We start from the raw sequence: 17,446 nt of genomic DNA, 5'->3' as shown, positions 1-17,446 counted from the left end.
AGAAACATAGGCAAACTCATAAAAACAAGTTAACGAGCCGTCAATTCATTTAAGAACTTTGAACTTCATAAAAAGAAGCCCAACTCCCACCAACCTATCAAATAGATGATGAGGGACCCACCGAAGCAGGTCAATCCCAACTGAATGGGACAAAGAAACATCAACCAGGAGGTTTGAAATCCGTCACGAAGGTTTAACGTAAATTTGTATTTTAAGCTCAAAAACTATGTAAAATTTTTAAAATTGGGGGTAGAAATGATGTGAATACGAGGGGGATTATTTTTATGTATTGTTATATAGATATTAAAATTGGATCATTCTTAGGAATAGTGAACTTGGATCCTTTTTTGGAACTGGTTCTCTTGTTTATGGGTGTGGTTGCAATTCTGTGTTTTTTCTTAGGGTCATATTTTGCCATTTTGTATATTCTTGATGGATACGTGTTCTTCTACCACGACCACTTTCTGACAGGACTTCATACGTGGCGTCATCCCTTTTTTCTTCATCTATTCATGACCACTTTCTGACAGGACTCCATACTTGGCGTCATCCCTTTTTTCTTCATCTCCTTGATTCATGTCCATTTCCACCGCCAATCTAAACCAATAGAGATTGGATTGGTGTCAATCAGTCGGTGTACTCTTCCAAAAAAAGACCTGATTATCTGAAATCCTTCCATCAAAGCTGACTGCCCCACCGCTTCTCACCGACTCTCCTCGCTCTCCTAAATTCCATCCGCTCCTTTTGTTGTTTGTTGTCGACGTTGATGCACTGTAAGGTAGGTCAGTTCCTGTGCTTCCCACCATTTCTTTCTCTAGATTCTTCCATTTCTGAACGACACTTCTAAACACAACCACCACACCACCGCCATAAGATAGTTTTCTTCCATAATTGCAGGTAAAATCGATTCTTCTCTGTTTTTTTGTTGGCTTCTTCAGTTTGTTTTTTTTTGCTTTGTTTTCTATGTCTGGTCATCGTATTTGCTATTCGATTTGTTTGAGTGCGTTGTATAATCCTTTTGATTTGATCCTTGCTGGTGAGAAATTCGTTTTGGATTTACTCATTAGGATCATTATTGAAGTGAAAAACTAATCTGATGGCGTGTACGGTGGTTCTTCCCATTCTTTCTCCATTATCGTTCATTGTTGCTTCCACTGCTCGCTATGGAGATTCGAATTTCAGTTTCCGTTGATCCTTCTCTTCAACAGCACATGCTCGCCGTCGGCTTCCAGGTCCCTTCAGCCCTCTCTCATATGTTGCTTCCAGGTATCAAGTAGTCTGATTAACTGATTCAAATACCATCAGGGAAGATTAGGGTTGGTAATTAGGCAACCTCAGATTTCTCTAGATCGTCGTACCCTATCCCCTGCGAACCTGTCGTTGGCTTCGTGCCCCAATTGATAGAAATTTGGTGGTTTGTTGTCACTCCCTCTTCTATCTGCTTCATCTATCTATGAGTCCAAAGAGTCTTAATCGTGTTGTTCGTCTGTGTCGTTGTTTCTCATCACATGTGGGAATATCTTATTTTTGCTCACCACATGTTTGATGAAATGCCTCAGAGGAATTGAGAACAAGTGCAAACGATTGCTGACCTGAATTGATGAGGTAATTCTATTGATTTTTTTTCATAATGTTGTTGGTAATAGTATAATCGTTTGAGCCCAACACTGATTTCTGAAATCACGACCATCAGGTGGAGTCGGTTTCACTGTTTTGACCGAAACTGTAATGTAATATAATATATAAAAAGAAACACTAAAAAACATCTTATCCACTCTTTTAAACAACCATGGATTTGTAATTTTGTAGCTTCTTACATATTATTCTCATTACAAACGATTTGATTTTTTACTCATGGAAGGTTTTGTCATTGAAGGGTATTGAAAGAACCGGATATTAATAGCTTTGTGGATGAAGTTATTGTGAATAGAAAACAACGGTCTACAAGTGTTCAAGAAAAGATCACCCCATCATCTCCATTTTCAATGTGCATATTCAACAAGGCATCATAGGCCTCCGGATTGGTTATACATAAAAGGGTCAATTAAGTTAAACAAAACTTCATAACATTGTAATGACACCCTTTGTTTTTTAAATTTTAGCATTTCAATAGAGTATTTTAATTGATTGGAAATACATACAGGACAGACGTATATAAATTATTAGCAAATACCACCATTAGAAAGATCCCATCAATATGTACAAAAAATTAATTTTTAACCCCTCAAGTGGTACCAAATCTTAATTTTTGTTAAAAGAAAATTAATTTTTGTTTCTGTTTTGTGATCCACTTATAAACCTTTAAAAGGTATATGGATAGTGGAGATAAGCTTATAAAGTTTAAATATTTATATATTGCTGATGTGGAGTTTTATTATTATGTACAGATAGAACCATAACTTATGGGTGGAAAGCATGTGACGGTTGTGGCCCATGCAAATTCCCTGAGGTCCTTTATCATGTATCTTGACAATTTAACCCCTCAAGAGGTACCAAATCTTTCATTAGTCCACACGTTTTTCACTATTGTCTTTTGATCATGTGATTTTTTTTTTTTTTTTTTTGCTAAAAGGTTATCAATTTAGAACTATCTACTGGGGTGCCAATGTTATGTATTGGCTTTGTTTTTACTATATTTATTTAGTAGAATGTGTCAACAGCCTTGATACCAGTGGGTTATAAGTGAAACTGCTAATATATCCAGATTTTGAACCAGCGGTTGCAATTAATTCCGAACCTACGAACACTTTCTGCAACAGGTAATAATACCGATGTTTGTTTTACTTTCCACCTGATCGATTAATATTGATTGTTTAATCCGATTTTAAAGCTAATTTTGCATATTTTTGTTGTTAAGAATAACTGCTAATTTTGCCTCTGAATATGGTGAAAAAGCCCCAAATGTTGTTTATAAAGGAAAGCTGCAACAGGTTGCCATCAAACGTTTCAATAGATCTGCATCACCTGATTCCAGTCAGTTCCTCATTTTCTCAGAATTTTCTTTCCCTTTTCAATTTGTTGCTGCAATTTCATTTTTTTTGGATGGATTCTTTTTGAGTTTTGACATCAGTGAATTGTGAGAATGTATGTATTGTCTATTTGTTTCATTTGAATCTTCAACCAAAATGAATTTTTTTAACAAAATCCAGAAATCCCTCTTTTGGTCAATTCACTGACTGCTTCTGCTGCTACTGGTATGCTTATGCTTTCATTAATTTTATGACCATAACCATTATAACATATGAGAAGATACAAAAGCATGAATGCTTACTATTCTAATATGAGTTTTTGTTCTATTTGTTTCTGCAGGGAGGATACAGAGGTTTCTACTCAAAGAATACCATAACAGTTTTTTTTTTCTCTTTTTGAATGACTATTGTTAATTTGTGCGTGTACTGGAAAAACTTTTATTGATCATTTACAGACTAATTTCTGTTCTGGCGTCCTATTAGAATAATTTATCTGAATCAGAGAAAAAGGTTTTCTCCTTCTTAATTCATGCTTATGAGGCAAATAATGAAATCCGAGTAAGAGAATAGGAACCCTTTCTGAATCATCATGGTATCACCGAATCAGACTTCCCATTCTTGCGTCCGATATTTGTCCATAATAAATCCATGACTAAAAATCTTTGTCGCTTTGATGTGCACGCTGCTATATACTTTCAATTGAAAACCACTTGATATGACGGCTGCATGCTCCAAGGATGGAATCCAATAAAAAAGATTGTTTTAACTTCCTAACACTAAACTACAATTATTATCCATATGGTTTTTAGTATTTTACAAATCAAGTACAGTTTATTAATTTTACCTTTGATCGTCCCTAAAACCTTTTTTTTTGGTCACCTATATGGTCACTGCGTTTTACTTTTAAAACCACTGAAATTTGTAAATTATTAGGTTTGTTGCACCTGTGACAGCTAATACGAGAATTGGAATTGGGAAGCAAATAAAAACATTTTTCTTGCTTTAAATTCAATTTTGACATCCTCTTACTTATTTCCGAGTTTAGTGCGGTTAAAGTTATGAATGAAGAGTTGTCTAATTTAGGTATCCTTCAACATCAACCATGAATTACTATACAATCCTTCATATTCATAAGAAGCACCGGATGCCAAAAATGATTGTATCTGTTTAGCTCGATCCCTGCAACGTGGGGCTCCTTATCTAGTTTAGATTGCAACGGAATATCAAGAATAAGATAAGAAAACAACAACGATCAAAAACTTGCGCAACAAGAAAAAAAAGAAAAAGATAGTTTTGATAAACAATCTAGATCTATAGATTGATTATCGATGAAAACAAATCAAGACCTATTAATTTGAGTTTGAATCAACCTAGAAAACATGTTCTAGAATTGACAAAGGGCGAGTAAGCAACTCAAAAAGAAGACAAACCTCTTTGTTCGATAATCAACAACATCCAATTCAAAAAGGTTTGACTAAGGGCTATTTATAGCCTAAAAACCAATTACAAAAAGGAAGCTTTAAAATATAAGGGAACTGCCTTGCAAAGGCTTATTAATAGCTAAAATAAACTGAACATGCCTCTAGAACCTTTCAGCTTAACCGACATTGAAAACCATGCAAACTCCTCGCAATAGCGACTCCTCGCATTCATTAGTGTAACGCCCGCGTTTCTGGCTAAGCATTATTATGATGATGTAATAGTTAGGGTCATCAATTGTAACATATTTGACGTACTAAAGAAGAATTATGTGAATATTATGTGTTTCATGATGATTATAATATAATAAAATAGAAAAAATCAGCTGAATCATCCGTAAATCGTAAAAATAAGTGCGCCAAAACATATATATATATATATATATATATATATATATATATATATATATATATATATATATATATATATATATATATATATATATATATATATATATAAAGTACACGTCTTCCCGATCCCGAAAATATAAATTTCGTCGAAATTCGAATCCGTATGAATTAGGTATGATTTTTATAAGATATAAAAGTCAGTCGCGCACAAGGAATGTGTGACGTAAAAAGCTATGAAGAGAATAGTTGACTTTTAGCTAATGCGACCAAAAAGAAACCATAGTACTCCTTAAAATAGGAATTTTGAGAAAATGAATGTCAAAAACGGAGTCCGTACGAGTGAGTTATGATTTTAGCAAAATCATTTAATTTTATAAAAATAAGGACAAAAATATAAATTCAAAACTAGCCGACGGAGTCTAAACGAAAGTTGTAGATCTTGTCGATAGCTAAGTATGGATATAAAGAACGTCAAAAACGGAGTTCGTATGAACGAGTTATAATTTTTAATAGCACATTTACGTATTAAAACAAAAAACATTTTTAAAACAAAAAACATTTTTAAAATCCTAGCCATTCATTTGGTAGATAAAACAAAAAACATTTTTAAAATGCAAAATAATTGAAAATTTTCGAAATTTGTTTTTTCAAATATTATTTCAGAATTTATATTTTCCAAAAAAAAAATACAAAAAAAAAATAAATACTTTTTTTATATATTCTAGTAGAATAATAGAATATTCTACATATCCGAGAAATCTAGTATAATATTCTAACATTCTAAAAATCACATTAGAATATTTACAGTGTAATATTCTATTAGAATATTTCACATATTTTAAAAAAAAACGGTAATTTTTTTTTATTTTTTTTGGGTAATTAAAGTTTTGAAAATAATAATTAAATTTCTTTTTTGGATTTTTCCTTTTATTTTGCATTTTAAAATTATTTTTAGATTTGGTCTCACGGTCTCACAAAATTAGCATGGTCTCAAATGAACCTGAACCTATATATATATATATATATATATATATATATATATATATATATATATATATATATATATATATATCATTAGAAAGATATTGACGATGCGGTCGTTATAAGACTAGTGTTGAGTACTTTCGACATTAGTTTAGTATAAATATCATTAAATCTATTTAAAATAGTATCATAAAGGGGTGTTTAGTCATTTAAGTAAATATAGAGGGTGGTTTTTGAAAATTCAATTACTATAAATAAGAGCCTCTAGGCTCTCATATTTCTTGCACCATTCTCTTGATTCAAGAGTATTTCTCTTCTTATCCCCCGAGCATATTGGTCCCTCGTGATTCGACTTCTCTTTCTGTAGTTTTTAGTATAGTAAGGTGAGCGCTGAAGCGCTGCAAGAATCTTTCTTAGAAATAATACTGATTGATCTACTTACGAGGATGATGTCCAGACTGTGATTTAGTGAGGTGTTTAAAGCGGAATTTCCAAACAATATACTTCATATACCAAACGGACCCTACCTCAGATATGATCCTACCTGGTTGTTCCTTACTTGATAGATCATGAAGTAGACTCTGAGTTAATGATGAATCTAGACTAATAATTAGTTACAATAAATATTTGACTAAAATCTAGTGGTAATAATACTAGGTTTCGTCGAAGGATATCATATTGTTAAGAAGCGAAGCATTGCTCGAATTTCGAGCCGTCACTTACACAAGTGAGTGTATAGTCACTTTCATCTTACACATAGATATGAAGTATTTTATATTAATTATGTGCTATGTGTGCATATTATCTGTTTACTTGATATCTATGCTGGATGAACATTTTTATACAAGTTTTAAATGATTTAAACTGTATATGTATTTTATATCTACAAAAATCTTGGGGTAAAACATGGGTAGATGAAATAGACGATGTACGATAAAATGATGAGAGACCTCGATGTTTTAAGATGATCCAGTCATCTAGCGGAGTATAGATGACGACCACAGACTATTGTAGACAGTCCAATGGAACGCTAGCAGGCTCGCAACCTGTAGGTGTTTATTTGAACTCAGTGTTCACCAGCAGTACTCCATCCCCACATGGTTGCCTTATTTGACATAAATTGCTGAGGAACCCCAAAGCAGTGTTGTCACCCCGATGAAAATCCTTAGGCTAGGTCCCTTATATTAGATGCTTTAGGGACGTAAAGTGAGGATAACGGGAACGGGTAATCAGGTTTGTTTGGTTTGATGAAATTAATAAACTTATTATTGTGGGTTGAAAACCCTATGTGCTCACCAGGCTCCCAAGCCCGACCCACTCAGTTTCTTGTATTACAGGTAGTGGCACAAGAGCATACTTGGATGACTTGATGAGGGATTATGGATTATAGGCGAGTAGATATAAATAAATGTTGTAAGGCCTATGTTGTTCTGTTTATTCTTTTGAATAGTATCGAACATGACATCCCGAGGTTTTAATATAATGAAATACATTTCTTCGGAAATGCTTTGATAAATCTTTATCATATTTATCTTTTGGGAACAAATTCCGCAATACTTTTCTTTAAAAGGTTACTCTGATTTTCAAACAAAGCATAAACAAATCGGTCTTTTCTGGCCGTGAAAATGGGGATGTCACAGTTGGTATCAGAGCATTAGTTTAAGAGAACTAGGAATTTGTAGGATTTCTAGACTTAAACTTAGAATGCTAAGTGATGATTGTGAGATGTGTGTCTACTATATTTTAGACACGAGCACTAGCTTGTTTTAGGAAGTATGCCTAATATGCTTTATGTGCTAAATGCTTTATGCCTTATATGCTATTATTTGTTCGGATCTATGGTCTATTGCCAACCGGATCTGGAAACCTTATGTGTTCAGGATTCTAAGCGTTCGACTACGATATTAGAACTAACATGTAACGTTTCGAAGTGATAATGACGATTAAAACGTCTATCGTAAATAAAAATCTAAATTCACCTTATTCGGTGTGTAAATCGAAATGGCAAGAACCCGAAGTGGAAGCGCGAATGGAAATAGAAATCAACGACCTCAACCCTAAGTGATTGAGCAAGTGCCCGTAGTAGCAAGTGCACCAGAGCCAATCACAATGGCCAGGGTACAAGCGATGATCTAGATGATGTTGGATCGTCAAATAGAGGAGACTAGGCGATTGCTACAAAATAGGGACGAACCCACGATGTATGTCGAACATACATAATTGAATGATGGGCACTCAGAAGAGGGGAACTATAGCACTACCGTTGGTCAAACTGACCCGCCAGTGATTAGGAGGAACAACCAAGACGATGGAGTCGAGAGAAACGACTGCAAGTACAAAGATTTTCTAACTTGCAAGCCATCGACTTTCATTGGGAAGGAAAATCCGATTGGAGTTATGGATTGTATCTCGGAAATGGAGTTGGCCTTCATGACATGTGGTTGCAAGGGCAAGTTACAAGCACAAGATAAGGGGAAAGGTTGTGACATCCCCATTTTCACGGCCAGAAAAGACCGATTTTGTTTATGCTTTATAAAAAATTAGAGTACTTCTTTTAATAAAAATGTTGCGGAATTTGTTCCCAGTAAAACATGATAAATACGTTATCAAAGCATTTCCGAAGAAATGTATTTTTATTCATTTTAAAACATTTGGGATGTCATTGTCAATACAGAAACATAAGCATAAACATAACTTACATTCATTTACACTAGTGATCTACACCTCTTTAATCTCTCAGTGTAATGTAACTTCGTATCGGCACCTGTGATTCAAATAAGCTTGAGTGGGTCAGGTTGGGAAACCTGGTGAGTACATAGGGTTTTCAACCCACAATAATATAATTATTATGTTTAAACATCAAACAATCAACCCAATTACCCATCCCCATTATCTTCTTTATTTCTTAAGGATCTCCCCTAATAATCATTTATCATTCACTCATTCAGTCCTAAGGATTGTCCTAAGGAGTAGGCACGAAGTCCATCGTTTCCAATGACACAACTGTCAACATTATCTATTAATCACATCGGCCAATATTATCATTTAGGCGCAGCTGCCATAATTATGACATTCTCCATTAGGCGCAGCTGCCGATATTGTCCTTTGGGCGCGACTGCCAGGGTTATGATGTCCTCTATTAGGCACAGCTACCGATACTATCCTTAGAGCATAACTGCTAGGATGTTTAGAGTAGATCAAAAACATCTACAGATTGTGCGCAGCTGCCAATGCTCATCTATAGGGTACTAGGTCCATTACTGCCAATGTTCACCTATAGGGCACTATGTCCATACTGCCAATGTTCCTCTATATCAGCTTTCATCCCTCATTATTCATCTACCCATGTTTTACCCAACATATTTTGTAGATATAAAACACATATATAGTTTAAATCATTTAAAACATGTATAAAATCGTTCATCCAGCATAGATAACAAGTATACAGATAATATGCACACATATCACGTAATTTCTATATAATATTTCATATCTATGTGTAAGATGAAAGTAACTATGCACTCACTTGTCAAAGTGATGATTCCAAATTCGGCCAGCGCTTCGATTCTAACGATTCTATTTTCCTTCGACGAAACCTAACATTATTATCGCTAAGTTTTAGTCTAATCTTTATTGCGATTAATTATTAGTCTAGATTCATCATTAACTCAAAGTCTACTTTCATGATCTATCAAGTAAGGAACAACCAAGTAGGATCATATCGGAGGTAGGGTCCGTTTGGTATACGAAGTATAGTGTTTGGAAATCCCACTTTAAACACCTCACTAAGTTACATCCTAGACATCATCCCCGTAAGTAGATCAATCAGTATAAGGACTTGGAATCACCGATAAATCTTGTTTATAGGTTCATAATAACGATAATGAACTTAAACATAAGTTATAATTAGAGTAGGGTAAACATAACTCACTTACCGGGGGTTTGGCTAGGAGCCGAGATCTGCAGGGGCAGAACTTCTGAGCCGAAAGTTCTTCTTTGCGGAGTTCTAGCACTCCGGGACTCGCCTCTAACACTTAGAAGTTGCTAGGGAAGGGAGGAGAGGGTTTGGGGGTAATGGGAGAGAAAAGGTATGAAAGGTGTGAGTTTTGGGGGTGATTTACGCCTCTATTTATAGGCTATTCGAGCCTTCTCACGTCGTGAGACAAGGTGCTCACGTCGTGAGCCTTGCGTAGGCACCAAGGCGAAGCCTGGTGCTGACACGTGGCGCCGGACGCAGGTAAAAAGCCAATCTTTAAAAATTCATAACGTTCGCATACAAACTCCATTTTTAACGTTCTTTATATCCACGCGTAGGTAAAGACAATATCTACAACTTTCCTTTTGACTCCATCGGCTAATTCTTGACCGATTTTAAATTTAGCGGTATGAGAAGATTACACTGTTAAATGACTGCGTAAAATTCATAACTTCTACATACAGACTCCGTTTTCGTCTGTCTTTTTATCGTTGAGTCCCTATTAATGAGATCTTCAATTCTCATTTAGGTCACGTTGGCCAAAAACCGCTCGATCTAAAATTCGAATTCCGGGCTGTGCACTGCTAGGCCAAATCTTAGAAAAATCACAACTTCCTCATACGAAGTCAGATTTGGACGTTCTTTTTATGCACGCTCTCGGTTTAATGTATACTACGAATTTTGTTTAGATTGCTAAGGCTAAAAAGTCCTCTATCGTAAATTCACTATTTACGTCACACAGCGTCGTGCCGGTTTTGTCGCGAAACTTCGACGAGCCATAACTTCTTCGTTATAACTTGGATTTTGGCGTTCTTTATATGTACGGAACCCTTGTGACATATTCTAAAACTTGGTTAAGATTACTACTTCTAAATAATCTTCCATCAAAAACTCATTTTTGATGCTCATTGTCTCCAAATTGACTAGCCCGAATATGCGGTCGTAACAAAGGTCTCCAACGTTGAACGTGGCATGGAATTCGTATTCACCTGGAAGTTAAACTTTGCAGGAATTTGTTGGATTAAGTGTCTAATCCCATAACTATAATTGGTAAATACTTGAATTGATAGAAGCACAAGTCCTTTTGGGTTGCCTTCACTCTTGCAACTTGACATGATGATTTCTGGAGAGAAGTTGAATTTATTATTTGGAACAATAAATTGATATAAATGATTTATTAATATGTTATGAAAATAATATATTAATTAGAAGTCATGTTGTTTAATTAATATTTAATCAGAAATTAATTTGAAATCAATTTTGGGATTAAAGGAATAAATTAAAAGTACATGCGATGTTTTGCAAATCATTGATAGTTGTGAAACTGGGCTCTTGGACCCCTTGGATAGGAGTGGACGAAAATTATAGGGTGGCCCTATATGTTTTCGTCCAAGGCCTTCTAGAAGAGGAGTCCATGGGCTGCTTAGGCCTTAAGATGGAAATTAGGGTTTCCACCTGCAAACCCTAGCTTTGGGACTAAGCAACCTGCAATATATAAGGATATTTAGCCTTGGGATTTCCGGCCACCTTGGAAGAACCCTAGTATAGTCGAATTTCTAAGAGCATTCCCTCCTCTCTCCTCTCATCCTCTTGCAAAGAGTGTTTGTAAGCCATTAGAGATGTCACATTTGAGGCACTTGCTTTCAAGAGTTAAAGATCTACAAGGTTTTCTTATTATTACTACATAAAAAGTAAGGTACACATCCAAACCCTATTTTGTATAGATTTCGAAATTATATACTAGCTTTTTAGGGTTTTTCTTTGATATTCAAGTTTGCGTGTTCATATAGTGAAAACCTAGATCCTTATTTTTAGGGTTGCATGAACACATAAGATTTGTTGTTATGCTCAAAATTCATCAGTGGTATCAGAGCCTATGATGTTTTTCAGTTGAACTTGATGCAATTGTGATTCGTTCAAAGGAGAAGGGAGCATAATCGTCATTCTGTTCATTGAACTCGACGAGTTGGCCCAACTCGATGAATGCATTGCACAGACTCGATGAGTTGGCCTGTTAGATCCCTGATTTTTCGACTTTGATAATATTTGCTTGATTAAGATAATTACCTTTATTTTTTTTCCTGCTTAAAATTGATTTTTTTTAAAAAAGGTAATTGGATATCCTTATCAAATGTAATGATTTGGTTTAATTTTTTATAAAGATAAAATTAATGGTTAATTTAATTATTAAAAAATTAACCTAGTATTTTTGAAAAATTTTAAAAATATCCCCTTGGTTTCAGAATTTAAAATTTAATTAAAAGTTTAATTTTGAAATCTTAAATTCTAGAACCTTAGTATTTTAAAATTTTAAAATACACCCTTATATATATTGTAAGATTAAAAGTTTATATATATATATATATATATATATATATATATATATATATATATATATATATATATATATATATGAAAATGTCAGTTTTACCGTTAGTATGCCTCATTCACGAAGTTGGTTTATAAGGGATGTTTAAGGAAACGACCTATAAAATGACCGCCATTGGGTATCCATTCTTACCCACCGCACCCTTGACTAGTGGAGGGTCGTTAGCCGAATGGGTTTGATAGGACATTAAACTCTCATTAATAAGTATAATGAAGTAAATAAAGTAACTAAATGTTTTCAAAAAAAATTCTCAATCTTAGTTACTTTAGGGAAATGTGAATTTGATGCTAATACATGAAATTACACATTGTACTTTATAAAAGTCGTTAGTGGAGCGTGTGTGGTTAACCGACACACTAACATGGACTAATAAAGGGTGGCAATAAGTAGCTCATAAATTATCATTGATCGATGGAGTGTGTGTGGTTAACTGACACATTGATTAGGTGGTAAATGACATCAAGAGTACCAAGCTAATTTTCATGGTTATTCACACCTTGTTTGTGATCATTGGTATCCCAGTCACAAATGGAAAGGGCATAATCAAGATTAAACATGCCATTGAATAGTTCAATGAATCTCAAAAGATCTAGGAATTTCATTTAAGAACCTAATTCTTTCAAATTTCGTTTTTCCGTGGTGAAATTGGTAAATCGTCATTTACCTACCTTCAAATAATTTACAATTGGGTTATGGCATCCCTTTTCTGAATTGTGAATTATTGTGTTGGGTCCTAGCCTTTATATTTCATTTGGGTGTCATATTAAGGATTTCCTTATCTAATCAAAATTTTGTCTTTCTTCTTTTGTAGATGTCAACTTCCAACAACGCTTCCGGTTCCTCCAACAACAACAACTCCTCAAACACCTTCTCGCTCTTGACCATTTGTGCCAAGGTCACATTCGATGGCTCCAACTTTAATGATTGGATGTGCAACATTAGGATGGCCTTGCGATTCGAGGATAAGGAATATGTCCTCGACAAAGAGCTAAACAAGATAAATGAAACAAGAGCTACTCCTGAAGAAATAACTGAGTATAGGGCCCACTGCAAAGACACGACCAAAGTGTCATGTATCATGGTTGAAACTATGACTCCTGAGCTACATCGGTTTGATGAGGACTATTGGCCATATGAGATGTGCATGGACTTGATGGAGAAGTATCATCAAAGAGCACGTCAAGAAAGGTATGAGATAGTCAAGTCATTCATAACCACCAAGATGAAGAAGGGAGAGTCCGTCACGACCCACCTGCAATGCATGCAACGCTATGTGGATCGTTTGTTGAAACTTAATGTGAACTTCGATGAGGAACTGGCTATTGACATAGTGTTGCACTCTTTACCTCCTGGTTATGATCAGTTCAAAATGACTTATCATTTGAACAAAGAGGAAGTCACGTTGAGTCAGCTTCAAGGCTTGCTGAGAACCGCTGAGAGTGGATTGAAGACAAAGAGTATTGACTCCACTCCTACTACTGCTGCTCCCGTCTTGGCCATTGGGCAAGGTAAGGGGAAGAAGAGGAAAGCTCCCTCGAAACAGAACTGGAAGGGTGATGTGTGTGGAACGAACTAGTTTTAATCCTAATTTTTAATGTAAATTAGACACACAAAAGGCAGTGAACCTGTCGATTGGTGGTATAGTTTAGCAAGCAAGGTATCGAACACAGGGAACGACAATTAAGCTAATTACTGATATTATCTAAAAACAAGCAAATAAAGAAAGGGTTTTCTCTAGTTTTACAAGACTAGAAAACTTAAGTAATTAACTAATACTCAACTAAGCAATTAACAGCTAAGCAAATGAAAATCAACTAAATTTAATAATGGGAAAGACTTTTGTTTAGGTTTTGAATCATTTATTCCTATGGTTGATTTTATGACAAGTGCAATAGATTAATATCTTTGGCTACCGATTAGTGTGATTAGGTTCACGTTCGCTATTATTAATCCTTAGAAAACAAATCAATTTAAGTAGTGATCAGGTGATTAAACTAATTAATTTCCTAGTTTATTGATTCGGGCTAAGTAAGACTTGTAGTAGTTAATCAAATTACTAATTTAATTAACCTCTTGTTGATGGTTCGTCACACAAGCTCACACATTAATTTTCCTATTTTCTAGTTAACCCTAGTTTCACGTTTACTATTCCTAGGCATATAACAATGTTTTCACATAAATCATATGAGATTAGCAATTAAGAGATGTTCATGCAACTTAATATGCTGGTTAATTAATAGAAAATAGTTGTAATTAACACATGAGGTTCTTTAACAAGCTCAACAAAACAAAATCACCAAATTAAATTAATCTAATCATAGAATCAAACCATATTCATAAAGTCATCAATCCTAAATAGAATATATGAGTTTTTAGCTCATAATTAAAGCAGAAAACAACTCAAAAACGAAATCATTTGATGCCAACATAGTTTAAACAAAAGATTAAGTAAAGAGTACACTTGATTTGCCTTGATCTCCCCAAAATCGAATGATTAGAATTGATCTTCGAGTTCCAGAGCTCCAGCAGCAGTTTAAATCGTAAGTTATCCTTCAAGGGTTCCAGAGAGAGCTCCTCAATTCGTGAATTAAAGCTCTTTATATAGTTTCTGAAAAAAGGGCTACTCGTCGAGTCCATATACCGAATCAGTGGGTCCACCACTTAAAATCCGTATACAATAAGGACTCTTATTTGTTCGCGAATCTTCGAGCCTACTCGGCGAGTAGGCGCCCAACTCGCCGAGTTATTCAGGGTTTTTCTTTCTTTTCTTTCTTTCTTCAATTCCCGAGCTTCCCATCACTTTTTCTGATTCCTTTTGCTTTCGAGCTTATCTTTTAGGCTACAAATACATTTTAAACATATTTAAGTACCTTTTGTTCATAATTTGCAATAAAATAGCCAAAAAGTATTAAGATTTAACACAAAATATATGACTAATTATGCACATATAAAAGGGAAAGTCTCAAGTCGGGTCGTCAAGTAATGGCCCTAAAGGCAAGTCTAGTTTTGAAGCCCCTCCTCTGATCCAAAAGAGGCTGCCTGCTTCTACTGCCATGACAAAGGGCATTGGAAGAGAAGCTGCCCAAGTACCTGCAAGATATAAAGGATGGCAAGATCAAGCCAACCTCGGCAAGTATTTACACTATTCAATCTAAAAACTCACCGCATTCTATTTCTTGGGTCCTTGATACAAGATGTGGTTTTCACATTTGCTCTGACTTGCAGGGACTAAGAAGAAGTGAGGATGTGGAGCATGGGAAGATGAACCTGATTATGGGCAATAGGAGATCGTCACCTGTTACCAAGATTGGGATTTATTGTTTAGTGGGTTAAGTTTGGATTTAAATAATTGTTGCTACTCGTCAGAAATGACAAGGGATATTATTTTATTTCATGGTTTGTACAGACAAGGTTTTAGATATTCTTTTAATAATGAGAATGGTTCTATTAATGCTTATTATAATAGTGTATTTTATTTTGAAGCATTACCTTGTGATGGTGTATATGAAACTGTGATGGTAGTAGACAATTTAGGAAATAGTGTGTTACAAATTGATGCGTCTAATGATTTAGACAAAGCATGCTTGTGGCATTTTCGTCTTGGACACGTCAACAATAAACGCATTGCCCAACTCCAAAAGGATGGAGTATTGGAATCATTTGACTTAAGGTCAGATGATTCATACGAGTCTTGTTTGCTTGGAAAGTGAGTAAATAACCTTTCATTGGTTCTTGTGAAAGAGGTGAAGGATTGTTGGGTCTCATACACACAGATGTATGTGGGCCCTTTAGATCCACCATAAGGGATGTGAATCGATTTTATGTGACTTTTACCGATGATTATAGAAGATATGGATCTATCCACTTAATCAAGCATAAGTCAGAAACCTTTGAAAAGTTCAAAGAGTTTAAACGTGAAGTCGAAAATCAATTGGGCAGGAAGATCAAGATGCTTAGATCACATAGGGGTGGTGAGTATCTTAGTATCGAGTTCCACGACTACCTCAATGAATGTGGAATTGTTACACAATTGACACCTCCTAGGACACCACAACTTAATGGTGTGGCTGAGAGGCGTAATCGAACCTTGTTGGACATGGTTTGTTCCATGATGAGTCGAGCTTCACTTTCGATAACATTCTGGGGGTATGCCTTAGAGATTGCCGCCCATATTCTTAATCTAGTCCCAATGAAGAAGGTTGGCAAAACACCTCACGAGATGTGGACATGTAAGGTTCCCTCGTTGGCACATATCGAGGTTAGGGGTTGTGAAGCTTTCGTTAGACGAGAGACTCACGAAAAGCTTGAATCTCGAAGGGAGCGATGTATTTTCAACGTCTATCCACATAATTCCTTTGGATACTTGTTCTACAGACCTAGTGAAAACATGGTCTTCATAGCACGAAGGGGAGTCTTTCGTGAGAGAGAGCTCATATGCAAAGAGGACAGTGGGAGCACAATTGATCTTGAATAAATTCAAGAGTGACGGAACCTCTTAGTGCTCAACCCGAGGAAGAAATTCCTGTTGAACCAATTGATGGTTCGTTGCCTCTTAGACATTCCACTCGAGTTAGAATGGCACCGGAGTTTTATGGTTTCCATATTACTATAGACGGTGATACGTTTATCGGTGATAATACACTGGTAAATTTGGATGATCCTTCTAACTTCAAGGAAGCCATGGCGGGCCTTGAGTCTGCTAAATGGAAGGAGGCAATGGACAGCGAGATCCAGTCAATGTATGACAATCAATTTTGGAACTTAATTGCCAATGTACCAGGTCGTAAGACTGTTGGGTGCAAATGGATCTTCAAGAAGAAGACCGACATGGATGGAAAGGTACACACGTTCAAGGCACGACTGGTTGCGAAGGGCTTTACTCAAACACCAGGGGTTGACAATGATGAGACCATCTCACCAGTAGCTAAGATTGAATCTATTAGTGTTATGTTAGCCATAGCTGCGTTTCATGATTATGAAATATGGCAGATGGATGTCAAAACCGATTTCCTTCATGGAAAGTTGGCTGAGGATGTTTACATGAGTTAGCCAGAGGGCTTTGTGGATGCTGAATACCCCAATAGAGTGTGTAAGCTTGATAAATCAACCTATGGATTGAAACAAGCTTCTCGCAGATGGAATCTTTGTTTCGATGAGAAAGTCAAAGGGTTTGGTTTCTCTAAGAGTGAAGATGAGTCATGTGTATATGTCAAAGATAGTGGGAGTATGGTCACTTTTCTTGTATTGTATGTTGATGGCATACTACTTATCCAACCTTACAGGAGGTTAAGTCCTGGCT

The 17,446-nt window shown here is 35.5% G+C and overlaps 1 protein-coding gene across 7 annotated transcripts; it reads left to right on the top strand.

The window, feature by feature from the left end:
* The first annotated feature begins 525 nt into the window (after nucleotides 1-525).
* LOC145122770 (uncharacterized) lies at nucleotides 526-3,429 on the top strand. Of its 7 annotated transcripts, XM_079058339.1 has the most exons (7): nucleotides 526-1,605; nucleotides 1,877-2,071; nucleotides 2,388-2,489; nucleotides 2,705-2,759; nucleotides 2,896-2,973; nucleotides 3,150-3,194; nucleotides 3,310-3,429. In XM_079058339.1, exons 3-7 carry the CDS (start codon nucleotides 2,403-2,405, stop codon nucleotides 3,381-3,383), a joined length of 339 nt encoding a protein of 112 aa, XP_078914465.1. In that variant the 5' UTR covers nucleotides 526-1,605; nucleotides 1,877-2,071; nucleotides 2,388-2,402; the 3' UTR covers nucleotides 3,384-3,429. The 7 variants fall into 7 exon arrangements, 3 of the variants coding, with proteins under 3 accessions (XP_078914465.1, XP_078914467.1, XP_078914466.1); XM_079058341.1 differs by lacking the exon at nucleotides 3,150-3,194; XM_079058340.1 differs by having other exon boundaries at nucleotides 1,877-2,489.
* The last annotated feature ends 14,017 nt before the right edge of the window (nucleotides 3,430-17,446 follow it).

The sequence above is a fragment of the Lactuca virosa genome, chromosome 6 (assembly GCF_052849685.1).
Source record: "Lactuca virosa cultivar CGN04683 chromosome 6, Lactuca_virosa_CGN04683_v6, whole genome shotgun sequence".
In the NCBI taxonomy this organism is placed as follows: Eukaryota; Viridiplantae; Streptophyta; class Magnoliopsida; order Asterales; family Asteraceae; genus Lactuca; species Lactuca virosa.
The sequence above is the reverse complement of the archived record's forward strand: the minus strand, read 5'-3'. Positions and strand labels throughout refer to the sequence as shown.